This window comes from Nelusetta ayraudi, unplaced genomic scaffold (genome assembly GCF_046127955.1).
Source record: "Nelusetta ayraudi isolate G7.1 ecotype Tasmania unplaced genomic scaffold, CSIRO-AGI_Nayr_v1 ptg000063l, whole genome shotgun sequence".
Classification (NCBI taxonomy): Eukaryota; Metazoa; Chordata; class Actinopteri; order Tetraodontiformes; family Monacanthidae; genus Nelusetta; species Nelusetta ayraudi.
The window spans coordinates 5,592,031-5,616,750 of NW_027466113.1; the positions used below are offsets into that span (position 1 = coordinate 5,592,031).

At 45.7% G+C, this 24,720-nt stretch overlaps 4 protein-coding genes across 6 annotated transcripts; 3 read left to right on the forward strand and 1 right to left on the reverse strand.

Moving 5' to 3' along the window:
• Window positions 1-1,726: 1,726 nt before the first annotated feature.
• On the reverse strand, window positions 1,727-4,417 carry LOC142898197 (zinc-binding protein A33). Its single transcript, XM_076041017.1, has 6 exons — window positions 4,257-4,417; window positions 3,920-4,015; window positions 3,553-3,786; window positions 3,117-3,139; window positions 2,866-2,981; window positions 1,727-2,496 (listed from the first exon to the last, which is right to left on the reverse strand). The coding sequence occupies exons 1-6, from the start codon at window positions 4,320-4,322 to the stop codon at window positions 1,943-1,945; spliced, it is 1,089 nt and encodes a 362-aa protein (XP_075897132.1). The 5' UTR covers window positions 4,323-4,417; the 3' UTR covers window positions 1,727-1,942.
• A 1,113-nt stretch (window positions 4,418-5,530) lies between these two features.
• ino80e (INO80 complex subunit E) lies at window positions 5,531-8,325 on the forward strand. Of its 3 annotated transcripts, none has more exons than XM_076041030.1 (8): window positions 5,531-5,625; window positions 6,002-6,084; window positions 6,177-6,247; window positions 6,342-6,394; window positions 6,491-6,572; window positions 6,884-6,995; window positions 7,335-7,433; window positions 7,649-8,325. In XM_076041030.1, exons 1-8 carry the CDS (start codon window positions 5,598-5,600, stop codon window positions 7,853-7,855), a joined length of 735 nt encoding a protein of 244 aa, XP_075897145.1. In that variant the 5' UTR covers window positions 5,531-5,597; the 3' UTR covers window positions 7,856-8,325. The 3 variants fall into 3 exon arrangements, with proteins under 3 accessions (XP_075897145.1, XP_075897147.1, XP_075897146.1); XM_076041031.1 differs by lacking the exon at window positions 5,531-5,625 and adding an exon at window positions 5,641-5,834 and having other exon boundaries at window positions 5,957-6,084; XM_076041032.1 differs by lacking the exon at window positions 7,335-7,433.
• Window positions 8,326-9,041: 716 nt separating this feature from the next.
• On the forward strand, window positions 9,042-12,923 carry LOC142898234 (uncharacterized). The gene is made up of 3 exons (XM_076041071.1): window positions 9,042-10,022; window positions 10,531-11,322; window positions 12,047-12,923. Exons 1-3 carry the CDS (start codon window positions 9,708-9,710, stop codon window positions 12,560-12,562), a joined length of 1,623 nt encoding a protein of 540 aa, XP_075897186.1. The 5' UTR covers window positions 9,042-9,707; the 3' UTR covers window positions 12,563-12,923.
• Window positions 12,924-13,552: 629 nt separating this feature from the next.
• vars1 (valyl-tRNA synthetase 1) lies at window positions 13,553-24,701 on the forward strand. The gene is made up of 29 exons (XM_076041200.1): window positions 13,553-13,690; window positions 14,169-14,526; window positions 14,609-14,752; window positions 14,900-15,092; window positions 15,186-15,301; window positions 15,396-15,471; window positions 16,072-16,172; window positions 16,277-16,404; window positions 16,495-16,659; window positions 16,750-16,831; window positions 16,908-17,027; window positions 18,761-18,869; window positions 18,949-19,128; window positions 19,228-19,352; window positions 19,612-19,715; window positions 19,837-19,995; window positions 20,636-20,726; window positions 20,871-20,976; window positions 21,105-21,175; window positions 21,423-21,548; window positions 21,628-21,732; window positions 22,155-22,302; window positions 22,619-22,746; window positions 22,863-23,018; window positions 23,099-23,323; window positions 23,415-23,526; window positions 23,869-24,044; window positions 24,210-24,359; window positions 24,466-24,701. The coding sequence occupies exons 2-29, from the start codon at window positions 14,170-14,172 to the stop codon at window positions 24,532-24,534; spliced, it is 3,822 nt and encodes a 1,273-aa protein (XP_075897315.1). The 5' UTR covers window positions 13,553-13,690; window position 14,169; the 3' UTR covers window positions 24,535-24,701.
• The last annotated feature ends 19 nt before the right edge of the window (window positions 24,702-24,720 follow it).

The window sequence follows — 24,720 nt, forward strand, 5'->3', positions numbered from 1 at the left end:
TGCGTGTGCGTGATTGATTGATTGATTTATGACTGCTACGTGTGCACAGGTCAGTTTGTGCAGGATGCTACAAAAACAACTGTAACGCTGTGTGTGTGTGTTTGCTCCTCTGTCTGTCGTGCGTCGGGTGTCCGTCCATGTGCCTGCTTTTGAAATCTTCTAGCGATGTGAAGGAGTGCTTTGTTCCAGTCATTGGTGTGAATGTGCTTGAAAACACTCGATATTCAGAAAAGAAAAGAAAAAAAAAATTGCAACTTTGAAAATTTTACACAGTTTTTCTTTTCTGTCTCAATTCTTGTCTCGTTTAGTGCCTGAAACATAATTTTGGAGAGTCGGCCTGTATTCTGTCATTAGCGAGAGTGGCACCTTCCTCTTGATACGAACTAGTAGCTGTTTGTGCACCTGAAAGTAAAACCACTGGCCGGCCTATAGTACGTTTGTGTAATTGCACTTGCATAGGGATAAGGATATGCTTTAGAGTGACATGGGGAATGTCCAGCACGCTCTGCCTGTACGCATTGGGCTTTTTTTTTTTTTGCACAGACTTGGAGCGTGTGGAGAAATAATGAATAATCGCAGCGGATGAATGACAGAGGCTTGGCTGAGTGAACCTCGAGGTTGAGGTTACGGGATTGAGGTTACGGGATTGACGCGGGGTGATTATAAACGGCCATGCGCCTCTGTAAACGGTCTGTGGTCGTAACACAGAGCCGCGCTGAGCGAGTGGCTCCTGCAGAGGGGTTCACTGGTGCGGTCGGCGCAACGATACTCAACCTGCTGCTGACATCAGAAACAGCTCAGTCGACTGGGACCGGAGTTATTAATGACATCTCTCTGGTGCCGCGAGGGGGTTCTGGTTTTGTGCTAACAACACTAATAGAAATGACAACTTTTGATTCCACCGGCACCTCTTGCACTATGTAGGTCGTCTCCGCCCCGATCCTCTCTGTTTACGTCCACTCTTCTGGCCTTGGTGCGGTGTAACATCCCACATGTTCTCTCTCTCTCTCTCTCTCTCTCTCTCTCACTCTCTCTCTCTCTCTCTCTCTATTCCCTTTTTGCACAACTCTTCACACAGATGTTTTTTGTAAGGGAAATGTATTTTTTCCCCCCTCTATCTCCTTTATTTCATGTCTAAAGGAATACTAAGAATAAACAAGTGATGATGACCTCTGCTGTCCGCTTGTCTTTTTTCATCTGCTTCCAGTGTAATGAACTAGCTGAGGGACGTTTCCCGTCCGCCCCATCTGAGTGCTCTCACTCAGTGTCAGCCGTCATTTGTTTTAAGTGTCACACCACCACTTTCTGCCCCTCAGGCTCGCCGTGTCACTAATCCCACCGCCATGCGTGGAGCTTTCACAATCTCACCAGGCACATCGCAGACAGAGAAAGAGGAAAAACCCCAAAATATGTTTTTACTAGGCCAAAGGGTGTGTGAGGTTTCTGTTGTTACAACTTGAGGTGTTAGATTCGAAATGGATGCTGACAGTAACATTTGTCATACTTCATGTAATCTTACCAATGCTTATTAAACAGGGGGTTTATGTGTTATCAGCACTGCGGACGCGGTTGTGATGTACAGCTCATTTTGATATCGGCCTGCAATTAACAATGTTTAAAACTGTCCTGCAAGTTAACTGTATCACAAAGTGTTTCTGCAGTAAATGTAAAAGGAGATTTAAAAAGAATCCTGCATTGCTGTTCCACTAAAGACCAGGTTGAAAAATACAGATCCTGAAATTTATTTAGTATGGAGCCTAAATATAGGTAACAGTCGTAGCCTACAGGTCAGTGATACTATGAGTCAATAATCACTCTAGTTGTTCTGGCAAAAATAATTACATTTCAATTATTTTCCCATTTTCTTGGAACTAATTATTACAAATAGATATCACGTGCATGGGATTTTTATCTGCCCACTGGAAAACAGACTATTATTTCCTCATAGTGAAGGGATGAAGATCTTAATTGCTGCTGCGTTCTTCCCATCATCACTGTCACATGGGTTGTAGAAGGGGAAGAGGGGCGCCAGGACTGTTTCCATGGTGAAGGTGTAGATCGGAGCCATCGTGACGGCGTTATAAAAAGACACCTCCTCCTTCTCGCAGTCCAGGAAGACGCCGACACGGGCGAGGCGGACGGACACGTTGAGCTTGGTGGGTTTGGGGTCGGTGCAGGCCAGGATTGATCCGGCCTTCAGAGCCAGAGTCCAGAGGCCGTTGCTGGTACCGGTAGCTGCCATCTCACCTTTGGGGACGTCTTCCCTCGCCACGCCCAGCCTCCACGCCGTCTTGCGTCCTACGTCCACCTCCCAGTAGTGTCGCCCTGAGGTGAAGCCCCTGTGACCCAACACGCAGTAATAATAGTGGAAGCGCCGTGGGTTGGGCTGGCAGGTCTCCGTGTCCTTGTCCTCCTCGTACCACACCGAGGTGCAGGACTCGGAGATGGACAGATTGGGGTGCGCTGTGTCCGGGTCAAACGTCATCTGAGAAATATCTGTTGGCAATCGAACGTTGAGACAGGTGAGCGTTTGTTTTGGTGCATAGCATTAGCCTTTAGCGTGTCGGACTGTGGAACCAGGCCCTAGGTGGAGCCAATTTACAGCCCGCGCTCCGATCTAAAAATACATTACAACATTTATACTGAGACTTCCTGTGCCCTTGATCTAGGATACCCATGACTGACCCTGCAGATTAAGATTACAAACTGAGCATTTGCAACATGCTTAAAACACTTATTACTATGAGTATTGTCATATCACATCAAATACCATAGAACAGAACGCCTTTACTGTCGCTATTTGCATGCATTGTGTAACACTATCTCGTGATACTTCTATATTCTTCTATGCAGAGTTCAACATACTTGGGTAAAGGCAGCTTTTCATGTGTTTCCATATCCTGTATTGTATTGGCCCCACAAACTGGCCAGAGCGCACCTCAATGTCAACCTCCGCAGGTGGAACAAAGCTCACCTGAGACCTGTGAACATAGACATGAACAGGGGAGACTGGCAGACGAAGCTACAGTCATGAAGGTGGAGGATCTACAGAAATAAGTGTATTGCAGGCATTCGCTTGAGGTCAAAGGCACCGACAGAGACAGAAGCTTACTTGCCTCTTAATCAGATCTTGAATTTCCTGCATGAAAAAAAACAAAACAAAACAAAGGGGTGTTGAGATCGGTCCTAATAAATGATTGGCGAAACAGGCAACAAGTCAAATTCAAGCAGGTAAACACAACTGTCTACAGAAGAATCACAGAAGGGCAGAAAGGACAACAGTGTCTTAACCAGGGAGGACAATTATAGTCGGTTATTTTGACAAGTCACAAGTGAGCCTGGCTGTGTTGTGTCCCAGGGGGAATGCTCCCAATGACCCATGTGCTGCTGCTGCTGCTGCTGCTGCTGTTGTTGTGCAGAGAAGTTTCCAGAGGGTTTTATGGATGGAGTCCAAACTATTCTCCACCTCCTCCCCAGAGCACGCTCACATTTCCACCACCCTCTGAATCACAGCAACAGTTCAGGCCAACGGCAACTCAAAACCCGACTCACTTTGAGCAGCTTGGGACTGTCTTCATCGCACAGTTTGTTGTTGAGCACTGCGATGGCTTTCTCCAGGTCCCTCCCTTGCCCAGCTATCTTCCTCTCTCTCTCCTTCAGCTGCTTCAGTTGCTTCTGTCTCTCTCGCCTCAGTTGCTCCAGGTTCCTGCACTCCTCCTCGTCCAGGAAACGATGGAGGTTCTGAATCTCGGCCCTGATTTCCCTCTCCAAGTCATCGAAACTGGTCTGAAAAATGGGACCGAGGGTCGCCTTTTTATTACTGACATTCCAATAATTTTTGTGAGGAAAAGATACAAGCTTTTGTTTCATAGATGTGAAAAAAGAAGCGTATTAGCACAGGCATATCAATATTTAGTACCTCCACTTCCACTGCCTCAGCGTACGTCTCCCTCTCTGCTTCTCTGCACTCGTCTACCTCATGCTTGATTCTTTTAATAGCCTGCACAAGCTTTTCCTGCAGCACACACAGACACGTGCGCGCAAACACACACACACACACACACACACACACACACACACACACACACACACACACACACACACACACACACAGATGTAGATAGATAGAAAGAGATTTAATAATCAGGAATAGAATTTTCTTCGCCGGTGAATCATCACCTTTCAGACAGCGTCGCCCCTGGTAAAAATCCACAGCATCCAAAGCATTGGGTGAGAACCATGAGGGTGAGGCTTACCTTGAGGTCAGAGAGGAGCCGTTTATTACAATTGTTGTTGTTGTCTTTGGTGTGGTTTTGATACATTCCAGTTCTTTGGGTTTGGACGGAGGTGGAAATTAAGAAAGGTCGGGGTCCTTTGGAGAGAGAGGTGGAATTGTGTTGGGTGGGACAAAAGGGAGGGTTGGAGGGGAGGAAATGAAATGACACATTACAGGGAGAGATAGGGGGTGGGGTGGGAGGTGTGGAGGGGTTAAGGGAGGAGGGGGGTATTGCACACATGCCAGCTAAAAAAAAAACCCACAGATAACCAAGCTACAAGGACATACACGTCAGCTGAATATTAATGAGTGAAAACATTCATAGTTCACAGAATAGAATCAGTATTGGTAGGACTTGAGTTTGTACATATCTAAAAAGCCTATTGCAGGGTTGAAGGAGTGCAGGTGTTAATAGATGCCAGGAAAGCTTGCTGGCAAACTGGCAGTGGCGATTTATGGCAGCAGACACATCAGAGTCTATTTTTGTCCCTCAGCGTCTTTGAGAACAAAGGTGGAGAGAGGCAGCCGGTCAGCGAGCAGTGGTTTCACCAAGGGGGATAGATAACGCACAAATATTTCTCGACTGCCTGAGAGGGGGGACTTTGTGGCGTTACCATAGTTCCAGCTATTGTGACACCGAAGAATTATGTTGACCTACTGGGGCCTTAATGGATTTTAAATTGTATGAGGCACAAACTCTGCCTTTTTAAAAGTGCATGTCTGCATTCTCTGTGTTCTTTAAAGCAAACGCTCCACAGGTGTTTCCACCGTGCAAACAAATCTTTAATTCTTATCCTTTTTCCTTTTTTTATTTGTATGACGGACTGTCTGCCCTCCCAGTCTCCTTCACACACACAGACACACAAACACGGGAGGTGCGGGGAAGAGGGTGGGCAAGGGCGTCTGGCTTTCGTGTATGGGTGCACCGAGGCAGCAGACCCGTCTCTAGAAATGTGCTCATCTATAATTCATGGCACCAAGTCCTGGCAAGTGACTGCTGAGCTGCAGTCAAGCTGTATCTCAGTGTGCTACACTACGCAGAAGGTGACAGGAGGGAACACAGCAATTCTTGACTGGGGAAAAAGGCAGCACATAATTTGTGCCCAGATTTACTTATTATTATTATTTTTTAAAAATATATATATATCATAGACCTTTTTAATATATATCCAAATACATATGGTAATAAGAACGTAGTCAAAAATCATTCGAAGTAACGACGGTTGACTCTCCGAGGCAGAGGGAGGCGACACTGAGCATTTAAAACCAAAGAAGAAGTTATTCGGCGCTTGAAAATGACGTCACGAGCATAAACAATAGCATGTCGCAAAGACGGAACCAAACAAGAGGTATACCGGAATTTTTCGAAGTTAGAGCAAGAGTCTGCATATTTGACAGATAACCCGCGACTTGGTTTATGGACCCGTGAGCCCAGTGCGGTTGCCATGTTAACTTTAACTAAAATTAGCGCTTCTAAAGCTAACGTTAGCTTAGCTTAGATGAACTGGACTGCTTTTGGGAAACGGATATTCGTAATTCACAGTTGTTGTCCGCCTAAGAATTTTAGTTCGTTCATTCATTCATTCATTCATTCATTCATCTTCTATACCCGCTTCTTCCTGAACTCAGGGTCACGGGGGTCTGCTGGAGCCTATCCCAGCTGTCACAGGGCGAAGGCATGAATTTTAGTTCTAACGTTTAATTATTTTCCACGCTGTATTCCAGAAATGAACGGTCAAGTGGAGCTTGAAGTTGACTTCAAGCGGAAATATAAGAATCTCAAACGGAAATTAAAGTTTCTTGTCTACGTAAGTACTCTCATTTTGCCTAACAACGTGCAGTGCATCCCAATAGATCGTCACGTTCGTGCACCTTATTCCCCTGCGTGCTCATTTTCCAGGAGCAAGAATGCTTCCAGGAGGAGCTCAGGAGAGCACAGAGGAAACTTCTCAAAGTTTCCCGGGACAAAAGGTGAGTATACATTACAATACAGTGGGAAAAATGTGTGTCAAGGAATATTATCTATTGGCAGCAAATGTCAGTTTTCTTATTTTCTTTTGTAAAGCTTTCTCCTGGACAGACTTTTGCAGTATGAGAGGGTGGATGAAGACTCCTCAGGTAACTACTGTGCTCTTTCTACATTCTGATCAGTGATGCATCATTCGCTACCATATCATTTAGGAGGGAAATGATGTGACTTTGCTTTTCTTACAGATTCAGAAGCCACTGTTTCTTCGGAAAATAGTGAATCAGAGATTATTCGGGAGAGAGAGAGAGATCGAGATGGGCCGAAGAAGTAAGTTTAAATGTTGACTGATATTTGTTCAGAGTTGGTAAAAGAAAGGTAGTTATGTATATCTGTAGGATCATTGTAATTTAATGATAATTGTCTGTTTGAGAAACGATGTCAACACAAGTAGTTTTAACTAACTACAATACAATTTCGTTTTTCCAGATGCTTCATTTACTAAGGTTGTAAGTTAGTACAATATAGACAGAAAATAATTTGTGTGTGTGTGGCCAAAACACTATATAAATAACTTTTTTGTTTGGATTCATTTGGCTTCATATGACCTTTTGAAATCACTACTGCAATTTCCTGTCCAGGCGCAGAAGTACCCCTGGATCATGTCTACCTTCGGCTTCCTCCCCTCATCTGTCGCTGCTTTCCCGTCCTGGGGTAAATCCTTTACATTCATCTGGACCCTACCTCAACGCCGTGAGTTTCACTTCCATTCTTCTGCCTTAATGTGACCCCAAAACTAAACCATTATTTAGTCATAGCGTCATCGGCATTCACATCTCTGTTTTGATTAGGTATTGTTTATATGATTTTTTTTTTCCATTTTATTCTTCCGTCCCTTTTCTTTTTTTCTGAATAATAATTATTTCACTTTCATTGGATTGTTTGGTCTTCATCACATGTTTGTTTTCCTTTTGTTTTCCTTTTTTCATCTGTGTGCATCCCTTGTTTGTCATCTGGCAAATTGGGACCTGCCTGCCTGGGTGTGTGTGTGTGTGTGCGTGCGTGCGTGTGTGTTGTGTGCGTGCTGGGCAGATGCCCTTCCCACCAGAGTATTTGGCTCCTCCAGCTGAGCGATTGAAGAAAGAAAAAAAACCAAAGACGCCTAAAAACAAGAAAGAGACTACAGGGAAGGTGAGGGAGGAGAAGGAAAGATTAGATACCTGGAGATTTGTGAAAGACCCAGCATCATCACCAGGCATTTGCAGAAATAAACTTGTGGTTAGCGTGTCTGAACACAGTGCATATCTCTCCTTATCACATCTCTTGTGTAACCTGTCATTTTAATTATAACTCCACCTCTTTTTTTTTGTTTCAAACACATTTACTGCATTCCTAATTCCTCTCAGGTCGTTGCCCCAGTGGCAGCGAATTACCCATCCACCACTGGGGCTCCGCCGGCCGCCACTAGTCCCTTCAGCTGGGTACCCAGACAGATGCTTAGCGGAGACGCAGCCGAGGAGGAGGGAGACAGTGACGGAGACAGCGAGAGAGCGGAGGACGACCGAGGGGAGGCAGACGAGGCCGAACTGGTGATCGACATTCCAAATGAGTGATGCTGAGCATGTGTTTACATCTCTGTTTGTGTGTGTACGGTATGTATGTTTGGTTGAAAGGCAAAGCAAGTTTCAATATCCGTTCTCCACCTACTTGCTCAGTTAAAATGTTTCAAAAGGGAAAAATAGCTCCCCCATGTGGACTTTCCCCATCATAGCTGTAAAAATAATTTAAAAAAAAGTTACATCAAGCTTCAAGCTGCATATGGATTTTTCTTTTCTTTTTTTTTATAAACGATCTAGAAGTTTTGAATCAAACTAGGGGTCCACAAAGCTTTCACTTGTTCTCAGTGGTGTAACCAATGTTAAAACTGTACTTCTGCGTAATGATGTTTTAAATATATGGCCCAGTTTTCTTGACGACTTTCATTGTTTTTACAGTGGTCAAAAATCAAAGCCACTTCATTGTAATGAGGATATATTGTTTTGTTAATTTTGCGCTTGAGAATAAAATGCAAACTGTTATTCAAGATGGCTGAATGGTTTCTGCTCACTTGCAAATCATGACACGTTCGGTGACCACTGAGATTAAAAATGGATCATTGCAGTCAAACGATTGTCAATTGCAAGTTCACACGTTGTAGGTGTTTCAGTGTTCAACAAACCCTTTTTTGAAGCCGCACCCAACGCCTCACGCCCTACAACTCTCATTCCAGAGCCCCAGTTAGTGTCTGAGACATGCTGTGTCTGCGCCCACTGCATTCACAAAATGGACTACAGTATATTTGAGATCCAAGTAGGATGAACTGCAAATTGGTTAATTCTTTAAATATTCTTGCTTCATTTCTAGACTTTTTTGAATCCCTCTTGACAGAAGGCTCGGGGTGAACTTTACTCACGCTAGCCAGAACTTTGAAAGGCTGCCCCGCTGGATTCCACGACCTCTACATGTCAAATTCAGATGAAGATTTGTTTTTTTCTTTTCAAATGCTTAGTGTTTTAGACATGAATGCATACATGCATGCAAGTAGCTGCTGGAAAAATAACCTCAGTAGCTTATTTCATGCCCTAACAGGCCTCTCCTTGATAGTGATTAAATGAGCTGCCAACTGGAATCAAGACAGGTGTGTTTGGTCTGAGCGGGTGGATGCCTCGAACTGCTGTGCTGAGGCTGAGGTACTGCCTCGTGATGTTGAACCATGTCTGGATTCAGTTTTACTGAAAGCTCAGGTGCTTTGACTGTATGTGTAGTTTCACATGGAGAGTCTGTCATGCAGAAGTAGCTCGTCTGAGTTCAGAGTCGGCATGTTTTTAGGCGTTCATCGTCTTTACCTTGAATAAGAGACAGCAGGTGTGAGTCCATCGATGACTAGCCCAGCGAGACAGCCAATGTTTTGGGAATGTAGACTTTCAAGTAATTGATGCGCGTTTGAAGGGTGTGGGCTTTGGCGTGTGTACCCAGCAGCGAGAAGAGTGAAAGCCGTAACCATAGAGAGCACAAGAGGGAGGGGTGAAGTGGAGGTAGCCAGAGGGAGAGTCAAAAAAAGGGTGGAACTGACAGGGGGGCGAGGCTGTCAGGGAACGGGGAAAGAAAGGAGTAAGCAAGATTGTGCCTGCAACACTAGATCCTGTCTGCCAGAGTACAGCCAGCACCCGGAGAGGCCAGACATGCTTGAGGAGGAACCGGAGGAGGGGACGAAGGAGTGAGTGAAGACCGCAAGCAGCCATCAGCAGCACCGACCTCGGCCTCTCTTGTCTTTTACGCCTATATACGGAAAGCCGTGGATAATTTATAAGCCTCTCTCTCTCACTCTGTGTGTGTCTGTGAGAGAGAGAGAGAGAGAGAGCTAGAGAGAGAGGGGAAGGTGGGAGGGTATTTGCTGAGCTCATCACCACCGCTACCACCGCCACCATGCTGAGAAGCGCTGCTGTCAGTGCAGCGACTGCAGCTGTCTGGCTACTGGCGCTGCTGGGCCCAGGCCTGTCTCTGGCAGCGGAGGACGGCCTGCAGCCAGACTTCAGCCTCTGCAGCCGCTGCTACTACAGACAGACGCCTCCTCGGGGAGCCTCGGCGGGGTCACCGCTGCGGCCGAGCTGCCACACGCTGCCCGGAGGACTGGCGTTGGCCACGCTGTCCAAGCCCGACTGTGACACCGCCGTCTACTCTGCCTTCCATCTCGGCCGCAGAGGGACAGAGAGAGGGGGACAGGAAGAGGAAGAGCTCGTGGTAAGGATGCAGCTATCGTGCTTGTTTAGAGTAGCGCTGTCATTTCAGGGCGGATCTGTGAATCATTGACCCGAAGGAGGAAGTATGTTTACTTCAGTAAGGCCCAATGTGTCATATTTTAAAGAGATCAAAGCAGAGGAATAACAAAATAAAATCCATATGTATATTAAATTTAGACAAAGTCACTGAACGTAGATAACTTTTCTTTTTCATCCAGCTTTTCAAGTGGGACATTTTTCTTTTTTTGACAACATCAACTTTACATAAAATTCAAAATTATCACAATCAAGTTGATATAAAAAAATGCAGGGAAACAGACTAAAAGTATTTTTTTCAAAGATAATACAAAATAAAGTTACACATCGCCATAGAGCTTTTGAACAGGTAAACTATTAAAGATACTTTTAAGCAAGGAACTGTAACTGTTAAAGAAACTATATTGATTTAGAGGGGGTGAAATTTGCATGACAAGACACAATCATTCCTTGTTCTATTTGTCTATGTTAAGGTTGAAGTTCCAGCTCTCCCCAGCAGAGGTGAGGAGCTGTCTCATCCCGGCACACCGCTTCAACTCTGGGACTCGACCGTGGCATCATTGGTCCAGTCGAGCATCAAACCCCGGTGCGACACCGCAGGAGGTGATCTCTACATCGTAACAGGGGCAGGCCGCCTCCAGGCTGCCGAGGATGAAGACAACAAGTGTCAGGCGGGGCCCCTGTGGTCTGCAGTGTGCTGTGCTGCCCCCGAGGGACAGGGTGGCTTCACTGCAGGGCTAATTAGAGAGTCTGATGATGGCGTGAGGCAAGTGAGCGTGAAGGAGTTGGAGGAGATGCTTGGCCTGGAGGAGCTTTTCTCCGGGGGCTGTGGGGATAGTGTTGAAATCCCAGCGGGCGTTTACAGCGATACAGCTGCTGGAGACGCAGAAAAGGTGTCAGATTCAAGCGGCGACAGCAAAGAAGAGGTGGCAGGTTTGGATACAGCGGACAAAGTTTCAAACGATGCCATCGAGGAAAGTGATGAGGCGCTGACGGCGGAGAGGAGGGCGGCTGGTGTTGATGCCCAGCAAGAGACTTCAGATGATGAAGATGCAGCGACTTCAGAGGAACTCGGTGAATCTCAGCCGACAAGTGCTGCAGTGTCAGAGTCTCCTGAGGCTGTCCCTGAGGATCAGACTGTGGACGAAAAGGACAAAGACACAAATTCCTCCAGCACTCTGGTGTATCTTCTCTCTACCACGGTGTCCATCCTCACATTGCCTCTGCGGCCAGTATTCTCCACAGTTACGCAGCTGCCAGGACAGGTGAACCACTCAAACATACCCAATGATGAAGCTAATAATCATATGTTTCTATATCTAGCAGTCTGCCATATGATTTTCTAAACAGAGTCCAATAGTTCATTGAAAATTTTCACCCCACTTCTATGTTGGCGGAGGTTCTGGTATTTTGTGGTTGGATGGGGTCCAAGAATTTCCCTCACTGCCAGTACAATGGAAGCTCATGGTGACTGTGAAATCAAACTGACAGAAACATATTGCGTCACTGCACCCAAGTGTCAGTTTGCACGTTACTACAACATGAAGACATTATTTTATTCTCTTTTCTTCTTTAAAAAAAAAAAAAACAAAAAAAACCCCAAACAAACAAAAAACAAAGAACGGTGGATTAACAGGCCTCAGTGGGATAGGCCTCCATTGTGTTGTCAGTGGGTGGAATTCTTTCCTTCCGTGAAGGCTGGATTAGAAAACGGTCACCAAACTGCACAGTGGCAAAGTGGTGAGAAGTAGTTGGGTTAAAATTGCAGTTTTGGATTTACTTCCTTTTTAACAATCTGACTTCATTGAAACAAACAAACAAAAAAAAAATCAGTTTGTCTTCTCAAACTGGAATGTTCAGTCAAACCAGAGGGAGGAGCTCACTTCTTTAAGACCGCCTGTATTCTCATTCTTTCCACCCATAGGTTTTTTTTTTGTTTGTTTTTTTAATTTCACATCAGAAGTTACACTCTGTCTTGTCTTGTCTCAGGTGTTCTACGTTCTTCAGGAAGACCTCGGAGTTTTATCTGGCGTGCCTGTAGATACATGCTCCCTTCTCCGTCTCCTGGTCTCTGACTCTCTGTCCTGGATGGGCACGGTCGGAGATTCGCTCCTGGGAATCGGAGAAACCTGCTTCTGTAACATGTACCACTGTTCCTCCTCCATGGCGGGGGCCCTCCTGAACAGCTGCTATACTGGGGTCACTGGCGTGGGCACCCTGGCTGGAGACACACTGGGGATATTTGGCAATGCTCTGGACAGTGGTTGGTGGGTGACCAAGTTCTTCGGAGGACGAGTGTGGGACCAAGGTGGGGGCTATGCAGAAACAGTGATATCGGAGATGGGAGGTCAGGCCAAAGCTGTCGGTGGGGGCGTCGGGACTTTGGCGTGGAGAAGTGGAAATGGTGTGTTTCAAGTGTTTAAATTGGGAGGGGGAATGATCATGGGGATAGTGGGAAATGTGATTAGTAATGTACATGAAGCTTTTGGGCAAGAGTCTGAATGACAAGTGCAGCAACCGTTTTAGTAAGAAACTTTTTGGTTTGCAAATTCAATTAGCAAATACTATGAAAAGTGTGAAGGAATGAGAGGGCCTCTTAAACGTGATGTAATTTGAAATGCTTTTACTGCTGTAAAGTTGTAATTTATTGAATTCATCTTAGTGAATCTTTTTTTTTTATTATTATTTTTTTTTTTATCCCTGCTCTTAACACTCTGACTTCACTGTGCCTGGCTATTTGTCTTCGTTTGAGAGCTGGGAAGAAAAACTATGGACACAGCCTTTGGATGTAACTATTTTTGAAGAACTGTTGTAAGATAACTGCTGAAGTGTATACTTACAAAAAATAAAAAAGACAATACTGGTATTGAATGTGGTGTGTCTACATTAAAATAATTTTTTGCCATTAAGCAAGCATCTGGTTAACAAGATAATTAGATGTACTATATGCTACAGAGAAGCACCGGGAACCTCCAAAGTAACTGCAAAACCATTTCGCCTCAAAACTAACTAAACTGCTTTTCAAAGATAATTTCACAAGTCAGTTTCAAGAAAAGTGATGGTTAATTTATTATTATTATTATTATTATTATTATTATTATTATTATTATTATTATTATTATTATTATTATAGATCAAAGATCATGCCACACGTTTTTGGAATACTAATTACATTTTATACCTATTGTAAATCCTCTTTTAGTATGTATTCCTACATTTCAGCCTTCTTTATACAATATATTAATGCATTGCAATGTAGTACATTTAATACAATTAATAAATTGTGTCGTCATCTTTTTAGACATTCCAACAGTTACAGAAGACAAAACAAACAAAAAACCCTTTATCTCAAACTTGTCTCTATTCCCTTACAAAATTATTTTAAAAATCTTGAATACACAAATATTCGGTCAGCTTCAACTAACAAATTGTATGAAAAGCATGAGATGCAAATAAACAGCATGAGAAAATAAAACACTTCGCTTCCGTTTTAAAGCGGAAGTGGTGGATCATAGCCGGAACACGTTGCGCTGCTGTCCTGCCGTTGCGTCAGACGAGTGACAGACGCGGTACGGCTTCAGCTCATGTGGGTCTACTGCGAATGCTAAGCTGACGTCTCCGTTTCATTGAAAGGTAAGGAGAGAAATTATTTCAGAGATTGTAAAAAAAAAAACAATTGTACATTCAAATGATTTCAATGCATTGCCGGCACATTTAAGTCGCATGAAGTGTACGCATACAAACACAAGTTTCAGTTTCCCATTTAGTTAGCCTAGCCAAGTAGCGTGTTTGGTGTAACTTTACGTCAGTTCTCCTGTTGTGGCAGCGGAGGTGCTGAGGCAGGTAGCCAGCCACTATAGTTGGAATAATGCGAGCATGAGAAACAACAATTAAATCATGACATTAACCTTGTCAAAATCTGTTAGTAGGGAATAAATGTTTTGTTAGAATGCAGTTACACTGTTGAGTTGTGATTGATCCGCACAAATGATTACAAACAATAAGGCGCGCATTATTTAAGTAACACAATAATAATAATAATAATAATAATAATAATAATAATAATAATAATAATAACAATAATATGCATATTATCTGTGTCTCTCCCAAGGATGGCCACTCTCTATGTGTCTCCTCACCCTGATGACTTCAAGAGCCTTTTGGCTCTTATAGCTGCAGAGTTTTGTTCCTCCTCCCGCCCCAGGATCCTTACCGAGGAGCCTCCTGCATCCCTGAATTCCCGCTTCAGGCCGGCACTGTCGCTGAACGCGAGTGGGGATGGTGACGCCGTCCTGAATGGGGCAAGCGCTGTGTCCTGGTACCTGGCCCTACAAGGGAAGAAGGCTGGTGCGGACGCAAAGCAGCAGAGTCAAGTTTGGCAGTGGCTCAGTTTTGCAGACAATGAACTCACCCCCCAGTCCTGTGCTGTGGTTTTCCCACTGATGGGAGTGACAGCAGTGGACAAAAAGGTGGGCAGAGTGTCCGAGGGACCTGTCTGAATGTTTGTCCCCGGAGGTGTGTGATCTCATGTGACCTACCGTCTTTCCTCAGGCACAACACGGTTCTCGGGCAGAGTTGATGCGTGTTCTTAAGGTTCTGGACAAGGCTCTGGAACCAAGAACATTTTTGGTCGGGGAGTGTGTCACCCTGGCTGACATGGCTGTCGCTGCAGCTGTGCTGCTGCCTTTTAAATATGTAAGTCGCGCCGTTTGTTGGTTAAGCGGGTTGGGTCACATACTTTCGATTGCGTGATCTAAAGTAATTTGTCGTCGTTTATTGCACTGGATCATCAGTCGAGGACAGCCCTTCTCATTTGCCCTCGCCGTGTGAATTCATTTCAAGGTCTTGGAGCCATCAGACAGGAAGGTCCTGACCAATGTCACCCGGTGGTTCACCACTTGCATCAACCAGCCACAGTTTCTGAAGGTTTTGGGCAAAGTCCCTCTTTGTGAGAAGATGGTGCCAGTCACAGTCAAGACGCCTGCTGCTACAAACAGCAGTCCTGCCGCCGAGTCTGGCGATGCCACAACTAACGGTCAGACTTTGTCGGATGTTTTCTTATTCAATTTTGACAATGTCAACGCTTGTCTTGAATAGCCCCTGATTTGTCATGTATTTTCCTGCTCAGGACCACCAAAGACAGAGGCACAGCTGAAGAAAGAAGCGAAGAAGAGAGAAAAGCTTGAGAAGTTCCAGCAGAAGAAGGAAATGGAGGCAAAGAAAAAGACGCTGCCGCCAGCTGAGGTGCTTATGGTTAACTCATGCAAATTCAAACAAACAGAAGTTATGGGTTGACCTGCCATCATTTAACTGATTGCGTCCGTCTTCCCTCTCTTAGAAAAAGGCTAAACCAGAAAAGAAGGAATTGGGTGTGATCACATACACTTCTTCCACTGCCTCTGGGGAGAAAAAAGGTGAGTGAATTGTGTTGAGTGGGGATATTTAGTTCTTCTTATAGAAAGCATGGCAATATATACATTATTTTTTTTAAATTGTGTATTTTTTTGGGAACGGACAGGCAAATTGTGTAGTACAGCAGAAGTAAAGGTGCTACAGATTATAGTCCTTTTATTTTTTGCTAAAGTCCGGGTATCCTGCACTCCTAGGAAGACAGCAAACTTCCTCTTTAAGCACGTACCAGTTGGATGTCTTGATGAAATTTTGATACAACTTAAATTGAGACAAGAACAGTAAACAAACAGATAAGAACCTGACGGTCACCTGCTGTCGCAAAAACAACCCAAAACATAATAACCATATAGAAATTAAATCTGGCAATATATATATTTTTTTAATACATTTTTTTTAATACAATGTAAATGTAAAAGTTAAAAACATCCAGGACAAGTTTTTGTTTTTAGTAGATCCCACTCTGATGTTTTACACGTGCCATTAATGTTGGTCCGAGTTGTTTGTGCCTGTATGAACTGAACACTTCTGAACATTTGTTTTGTTTTCATCCCACACATTAGCACCGTCTTGACATTTTCTTTTTCTTTTCACCTTCTCTTCAGATGTCGCTTGCCCTCTTCCCGACTCCTACAGTCCACAGTATGTGGAAGCTGCCTGGTATCCGTGGTGGGAGAAGCAGGGATTCTTCAAGCCAGAGTATGGGGTAAGAAAGTCTGTCAGTGTGTTGAGTTCCCCCCTCAGCTGTTTTGTCAGAGTCCCCACCCTCCCATGTAATACCCCGTCTGCCTCCCTCTAATCCCCTGACAGAGGAAGAGTATCATGGACCAGAACCCCCGTGGCATGTTCATGATCTGCATCCCTCCGCCTAATGTGACCGGGTCGCTTCACCTGGGCCACGCTCTCACCAACGCCATCCAGGACTCTCTGACCAGATGGTGGGTTCCAGGCTGAGTCCTGCAGCCTGTTCAGTATCGCTGAGGTTTTCTGCCAGTTTGTTGACTTTTGTTTTCCATCGCTGCCTCCAGGCACAGGATGCGAGGCGAGACCACCTTGTGGAACCCCGGCTGTGACCACGCTGGTATCGCCACTCAGGTAGTGGTGGAGAAGAAGCTGATGAGAGAGAGGGGCCTGAGCCGCCATGATCTGGGCAGGGAGAGCTTCGTTCAGGAAGTCTGGAAGTGGAAGAACGAGTGAGTGGAGTAAATGGTTGCAGAAAGGAAACTTAAGGCTGGAAAACGCAAGTTGACAGTGACGTGAGCGTCTGTGTGTTTTCACTTCAGGAAGGGCGATCGCATCTACCACCAGCTGAAGATGCTGGGCTCCTCTCTGGACTGGGACAGGGCCTGCTTCACCATGGACCCTGTGAGTGTCTCTGCACCTTTGAAGCACCGTGACCACGTAGTGCGGATACGTTGCTCATCCTGCCGCCTCTGTTCAGAAAATGTCCTACGCCGTCCAAGAGGCCTTCATTCGGATGCACGATGAGGGAGTGATCTACAGGAGCAAGAGGCTGGTCAACTGGTCCTGCAGACTGAACTCAGCCATCTCAGACATCGAGGCAGGTTTCTTTTTTTTTCTTCTTTTTTTTGGATTGACTTCCACTCAGCTTGAACTACAGCGAGATGAAGTGATGCATGAAAACACTGATTGCTGTGATTCTTTAAAAGTGTTCTTGGTTTATTCATTGCTGAATCCAATTATTATATATTATTATATTTTTGTTATTATTGAGCTTTGTGTTGACGCAACACAGATTTTTCAAATAAGATTTTTCATAAGAGCTCAACTGTTGCCCCTGAGGCTACGCTGCTGACTAAATGGGCCTGGCTCTGCTGTCCAGCTGTGGACATTTGTGCATATATCAGCCTCTCTTTTCCAATCTTTCCCCTAGGTGTGTACTTCTGAGAAAAGGCCTTTCACTTTTTTTTTTTTTTTAAAGAAAAGATTGGAATTCGTATCGCCAAATGTTTTCTAACTACCGTATTTTCCGCACTATAAGGCGCACCTTCAATGAATGACATATTTTAAAACTTTTTCCATATATAAGGCGCACCGCATTATAAGGCGCATTAAGCGAAACAAAAGAATCAGAGATAAGTCCGTCAGACTTTATTAACTGCGTTCACAGTAACTCTAAAACTTGTTTGTAACAAATAAAAAACAGAATGATACTGCTAGAAATATGTTACCAACGCGAGTTGAAATCCACCGGAGGTTCTCTACCACGGTTCGGAAGGTGTTCGATTACGTTCCATCAGTGCTTGATTCTACAGCACCGCCAGACTCCTGAACACTGTCTCACTTCATCTACGCGATAGAGCGACCGCGTTGACGCTCTGCTCACGCTCCAGCACCCTCCCACACAGGACGCGTTTTACGAGCAGAGCGTCTCGATCGGTTCACGCGAGGATTGCAAGATCGCGCGACAATCCAGGTAGTTTTCGCGTGTTTTTAAAGAAAACAACAATGAAACAAAACATCGATACTTCCAGACACTGTTGGGACAGTGTCTCGAAGTATCGATGTGTGTAAAAAAGAAAAAAAATAATAACGCGAACTGCTGGCATCATGCGAAATGCAGGTATTTAAAGTATAGATGCATTTTGTTCATCATAGTTTGAGATTCAAAGTGAAATCTGTTTTTGTTTGACGGCCGACCTGAACAGCGTTGAAGCCGATGCGTCACGTTGATGTTTCACAGTACAAGTACAGCACATATAAATACAAAATCCAGCACATTGTGTGTTATGATGAAAATCAACCGGATCCACCGTGTTTTTACACTATTGATTTCCTGTCGGAACGATCCCACCTGCTACAATTGACGCAGGAGGGACGCGGCAAGCGTCAAAGAATAAATTCTGGCGTTCTTTTCCAGCGGCTCGCGTTTTACTGCTTCTGGGACGCTTCTGAAACGCGGCCGCTGTGCGCCTGGTGTAAACCTGCTCATTGACTTTGGTGGCCGCGTTTCACTGCGTCGACGCGGACGCTCTGCTGACGCTCTGCAAACGCTTCTGGTGTAAAACAGGGGTTATGTATTACTCCGCGATAGCCGTAATGCTGCGAGCGGTGCGGCTTTGTAATTTACCTAAGTCGTACTACGGTAAAACACTTTGACAGAGCGCCGTGTACCTCTCAAAATCGCTTCGACGTCAGCAAGCACAACCAGAATCAATCCATATATAAGGCGCTCCGGATTATAAGGCGCACTGCCTTATAGTGCGGAAAATACGGTATATCTTGTGGCGTGATGCAACTGCACTTTCATTGAATGTCCTGCCTGGTTTGTAGGTGGACAAAAAGGAGCTGACTGGCAGGACTTTGCTGCCTGTCCCCGGTTACAAAGAGAAAGTGGAGTTTGGAGTTTTGGTGTCCTTTGCTTACAAAGTAGATGGAACGGGTAAGAATGATGCGAGTACAACGTGCAAAAAGAAAAGACAAAGTTCCCTTGAAAAATACTTTCTGCTGCCCCTCTTCAGACGAGGAAGTGATCGTGGCGACCACCCGTATCGAGACGATGCTGGGAGACACGGCGGTCGCCGTCCACCCCGGCGACCCCAGATACCAGCATCTCAAGGGGAAAATGGTGCTGCATCCCTTCTGCGACCGCAAGATGCCCGTCGTCTTTGACGACTTTGTGGACATGAGCTTCGGGACGGGTAGGCATATCTTCCGGAGGACAGGCCGCCTGCTGAACACCTGCAGCGCGCCAGGGATGAGTAATGATGCTGACTTGCACCGTTTTCTGTCCTGTTCAGGCGCCGTCAAAATCACCCCGGCGCACGACCACAACGACTACGAGGTTGGAGTGAGACACAATCTGACCTTCATCAACATCCTGGATGAGAACGGGCTGCTCATTAACGTGCCTGCCCCCTTCCTGGTATGGTTTCTCATCATTGACATCCGCGTTTCTGCTTTGGTTGTACAATTCACTTGTTTATGAACTATCCTTATTTATTGCATATGAATACTCAATATTGTTTTCCACTTCTGAAGGACTTACAAAGACGATCCTTTGTTGCTTTGAAAAAAAACTTTAATTTCTCTTTTTCTCCGTTTGCTGCCGAGCTTTTCCACTGTGACTCGGAAGATCCGCCGTCTTCATTTGTTTGACCTCTGAACTGCTGTGTGTTTCCCAGGGCATGAAGCGTTTTGAGGCGAGGAAGGCGGTGCTCCAGGCTCTCACGGACAGAGGCCAGTTTAAGGAAATCAAAGACAATCCCATGGTTGTGCCCGTCTGCAGGTACAGCGACATTTGGAGTCCACTGCACCTGTGGAGCGCAGTCGGTGTCGTGCTTGGAAGATTTTCGCGACGTGTAAGACCGTCTTCCCCTCTAAGAGCCGCGATGTAACTGTCCCAACAGTCGCTCCAAAGACATCGTGGAGCCGCTGATGAAGCCCCAGTGGTACGTCAGCTGCGCAGAGATGGGCAAACAGGCTGCAGACGCGGTGCGAGACGGACAACTGAAAATCATTCCGGACCACCACCTCAAGACGTGGTTCAACTGGATGGACAACATCAGGTATCAGGTTTTTTTTTTAATCTAATATTGAAAATGTCAATGTACTTGAAAGTTTCACTCTTTATTTTAAAATAAACTGGTTTGTTGTCTTGGCTAAACTTAAAAAACAAACAAATTGCAATTCATCACCAGCCTCAAAGAAATCTCCACAAGGGGAAAAAAAATGAAAAAAGAAAATAACAGACTTACAACACAAAGGGCTTATTAAAGGTACAGTGTGTAAAATTCTGCCATCCAGTGGTTAGAGTTTAGATTGCTTGCTCATTCGCTCACAAATCTGAATACCTTGGCCACCTTCTTCTTCGTTGGTTTATTATCCAGCTAACTGGGAGCGAGACCCTTGATCTCAGTATATTCTTATATAGAAAATAAAAGCCGTTCCATCGGTAGGAGAACCAAATGGTTTTTATTGTACTGTGAGTAAACACTTGTGTTGATATATTTACTGTCAGTATATTAAGCTTTTACCAGTAGAAAAATCATAAATCAGGCCTTTAAAGCAGCCATTCCTCCTGCAAAGGGTTGCCAGTTAAACTTCCTCCTTGATCAACTTTTGAATGGGCACAAAGTCAAACTCCACTGATTCCAAACAGGTGTGTGAGGACCTTTTCCCAGACTTGCTTTGTCTCCTTCCTTGCAGGGACTGGTGCATCTCTCGCCAGCTGTGGTGGGGCCATCGCATCCCCGCTTACTTCATCACTGTCACTGACGGCTCCGTGAAGCCCGGAGAGGTAAGATGATGTCACTTTCGTCAAGGTCCGGGACAGATGACTTATGTCTTGTGTGCTTTCATCCACATTTTCCTTGTCCTCCTCCTTTTATTTATGCCCCGCTGTTTTTGTTGTTGTTGTTGTTATTTTGTTTCCCCTCCCAAGGACGTGGACGGCCATTACTGGGTGAGTGGCAGGTCGGAGGAGGAAGCGAGAGAAAAGGCTGCAAAGAGATTCAACGTGCCGGTCGACAAGATCTCCCTGAGACAAGGTGATATTCTCATTTTTCACCCTGTAATTATTTTAAAAGCCCCCTTTGTTCATGTATGAACACGAATGCAATTTGAATAACTACATGTTGATAGAGATAAATTGAGTTTGCCTTTTGTTTGTCTTCAGACGAGGATGTTCTGGACACTTGGTTCTCTTCTGGTATTTTCCCATTTTCAATCTTCGGATGGCCCAATGAGGTAAAATAGATCAACGATTTAGCATCAAATCATTATTTTCTCATTCGTTGTATTTATATTTTAATTACTTTAAAATAAAGATTTAATTTGCCTTAAATTGTGATTCCGAAATGAAACTGTTCACGAAACGATAGATGAAGAATCTCAGATTATTGCCAGTCCACCTCTCACCTTTTCTTCAATTCCTCTAGTTTCTGTGTGTTTCGCTCTCAAACATTTGTGTTGTTTCCCCCCCCCCTACCCCCAGACTGAGGACCTGAACGTGTTCTACCCCGGCACCCTGCTGGAGACGGGCCACGACATCCTGTTCTTCTGGGTCGCTCGCATGGTGATGATGGGCCTCAAGCTGACCGGCAAGCTGCCTTTCAAAGAGGTGCGACTGATGGTGACGATCGGGCTCGGCGGAGGCACGCGGCTAAATTCTGATGACCACCGGCGCTTTTCTGCTGCAGGTTTATCTGCACGCCATGGTGAGAGACGCCCACGGAAGGAAGATGAGCAAATCCCTGGGCAACGTCATCGACCCCGTGGACGTCATTACCGGCATCTCCCTGGAGGTGAGGCATAATCACCCTTTGATGCATGCGCGGATGCATGCGTGCGTGCGTTGTCTTTCTTCTCTTCCTCCCGACGCGTCTTTCACGCGGACGCCATGCGCTCATTGTTCCCGCGAGGCCCATATTCTTATGTAAGCTTTATTAAGCGCTTTCCAGCAAGCTTTATTGAGGTCATCAATCTCCCTCCGCCGCTCGGAAACTGCTCAGTCAGACAAAGCAGGCCTGTCCTCTAGAGGGCACTTAAGGACCAGTAAACTGAATCCGCACTCATTTTGTTGTTTATAGCCTTTTCGAAGGCCTTTTTCTTGGCCGGCGATAAAAAAAATAAAATTAAAAAAAAAAGTCGAGGAAACTGTTGCTGTTTTGTTTTTTTTTTTATCTTATTGGAGATGAGACTGACTCCCTGTCCACCTGTTCCCCAGGGTCTTCACGCCCAGCTGACGGACAGCAACTTGGATCCGTTGGAGGTGGAGAAGGCAAAGCAGGGCCAGAAGTGCGACTACCCCAACGGGATCCCGGAGTGCGGCACAGATGCTCTGCGCTTTGCCCTGTGTGCCTACACCAGTCAAGGTGATCTCATTTGTCTTATTTTGTTCTTTCTAGTGTTTTTTTTTTCTCCCCCCCCCCCCTGTTGAGCTTTCATTGGCCCATCACCTAATTGTTAACCTCGGTTCCATAAATCATATTGCAAGCCGCAGCGTCACAGACCTGTCACTGCAAGGTTAATTGTTTGGCTTCGTCCAGCGCCTGCGGCCTCGGGGCGCCGTCGGAATAGTTGCTTTAAATTCATCGTGGCTAAAACACTTGTGGTGTTTTCACGGCGAGTGTGTTTTAATAGAGGCTCCAATTCAAGTCAGTTCTTGGTTTCGACCGACTCGCCCCGCAGGCAGGGACATCAACCTGGACGTCAACCGTATCCTGGGCTACCGCCACTTCTGCAACAAACTGTGGAACGCTGTCAAGTTCGCCATGAGGTCGCTGGGAGAGAACTTTGTACCTGTGGAAAAGGCCCAGGTGAGAGCAGAGGGATGCGAATAAAAAGGTCCCGTTGTAAATACCTGACATCCATAAACCTCCATAAAAAGGCACCGGGCCAACGAAACCAACATGTTTTCAACTTGTGTCGTCAGCTGTGCGGCGAGGAGAGCGTCTCCGACAGGTGGATTCTGTCTCGGCTGTGCGCCGCCGTCGCCCTCTGCGACGCCGCGTTCAAGGCCTACGACTTCCCGAGCCTCACCACGACCGTCTACAACTTCTGGCTGTACGAGCTGTGCGACGTCTACCTGGTAGGAAGCCCGAACAGCGGCGACGGCAGTAACCGGGAACCCGCCGAACAAACTAAACAGTCTCGTTCTCGTCTCCCCAGGAAAGTGTAAAACCGGTGTTCACTAAAGCCGCGGAAGACGGCAGCAGCAAGAGGCGGGCGGAGGTGTGCAGACAGACCCTCTACACCTGTCTGGAGGTGGGCCTGCGCCTCCTGTCGCCCCTCATGCCCTACGTCACGGAGGAGCTGTACCAGCGGCTGCCGAGGAGGAAGCCGCAGAGCGACCCCCCCAGCCTCTGCATCACGTCCTACCCCGAAACCGAGGAGGTGAGATCAGGAAGAGGGCGCTGCAGCGGGGTGGAGGGAAAAGAAAAAAAAAAAGTGTATTTAAATTCACATTGACTGTGGCTCCCTCCAGTTCTGCTGGCACAGCGAGGAGGTCGACCGTGACATGGAGTTCATCATGAGCGTGGTCAAAACCATCCGATCGCTGAGGTCTGACTACAACTTGAACAAGACCAAGGCAGATTGTAAGGACTCACAGGAACTTTGTCTAAATGATGGATAAATTTATTCATCGAGTGGAGATTGAATGGGAGAAATGGCGAGGCCTTGGTTTGTAAGTCCTACTACACTGAGCCAATTTATAGGATAGGACGACTTTTTGCTTTTCTTTTGAATAAATGTAAATTTCTCCTCCATGTCAGACCTTGAAAGACTTGAATATGGTGACAGCTAAAACTTCAAAAAAAAGAAAGAAAAAAAGATACATTGTGATGTTGCTACAAAAGCACACATTTTCTCTCATCTATTGAAATCATTTTGAGACCAATTTCTATATAAATGGTGCACAAAATGTGTCTTTGGCAAAGGTTACCTCCAGTGCATCGACTCTGCCACCGTGTCCTTGGTGGAGAAGTTCAGTCTGCAGATCCAGACCTTGACCTACTCTCAGGCCATCGCTCCTCTCACCGCTGACCAGCCTGTTCCACAAGGGTGCGCTGTGGCCATCTCCTCCGACAGATGCACCGTCAACCTGATGCTCAAGGTGACAACTTGCTCCTGTCCCCCCCCCCACACCGCGTATTTCTAGTCGGCGTGCCGGGAGTGAAAAGAGGCTTCCTTCTTTTAATTAACCTCAAAATGAATGGAGAGCAACCCCATTGGCTGTGGCAATTGTATTATTCTCACCAGAATTTAATTGTCATCCCAGGGTCTCATTGATATCGAGAAGGAAGTCACCAAGCTGGTGGCGAAACAAGGTGACTTGGAGAAACAGGTGGAGAAGCTGAGGGAGAAGATGTCGAAGAGTGATTACAAGGAGAAGGTGCCATCGAAGGTGCAAGAGCAGGATACTGAGAAGGTGAGAAGAGGAGTTTTGTCCTTGGGTGTTTTTTCTTTTTTTTTTTGAGGGGGTGGTGCACAAGGTGGGAACTGTAGCTCAGACTCGACTCCTTTCTCCCTCACAGCTCCGGCAGAGTCAAACTGAACTTGAAAAAGTGAAGGAAGCTGCAGAGAACTTCAGGAAAATGATGTAATCGTCTCCCCCGTCATTCAACATTATGCAAGGGAAGAATTTGCTGCCATGCTTTTGATGTCCATGCTTGCTCTCACCATAATCATGTACTTTTTTTGTTTTCTTTTGGGATCTCGGTCCAAGCTGTAGCGTTGAAGGAATTAAATCTTTACATGGACTTTATCTTCAGCTTTTGCCCTCCTGTGGA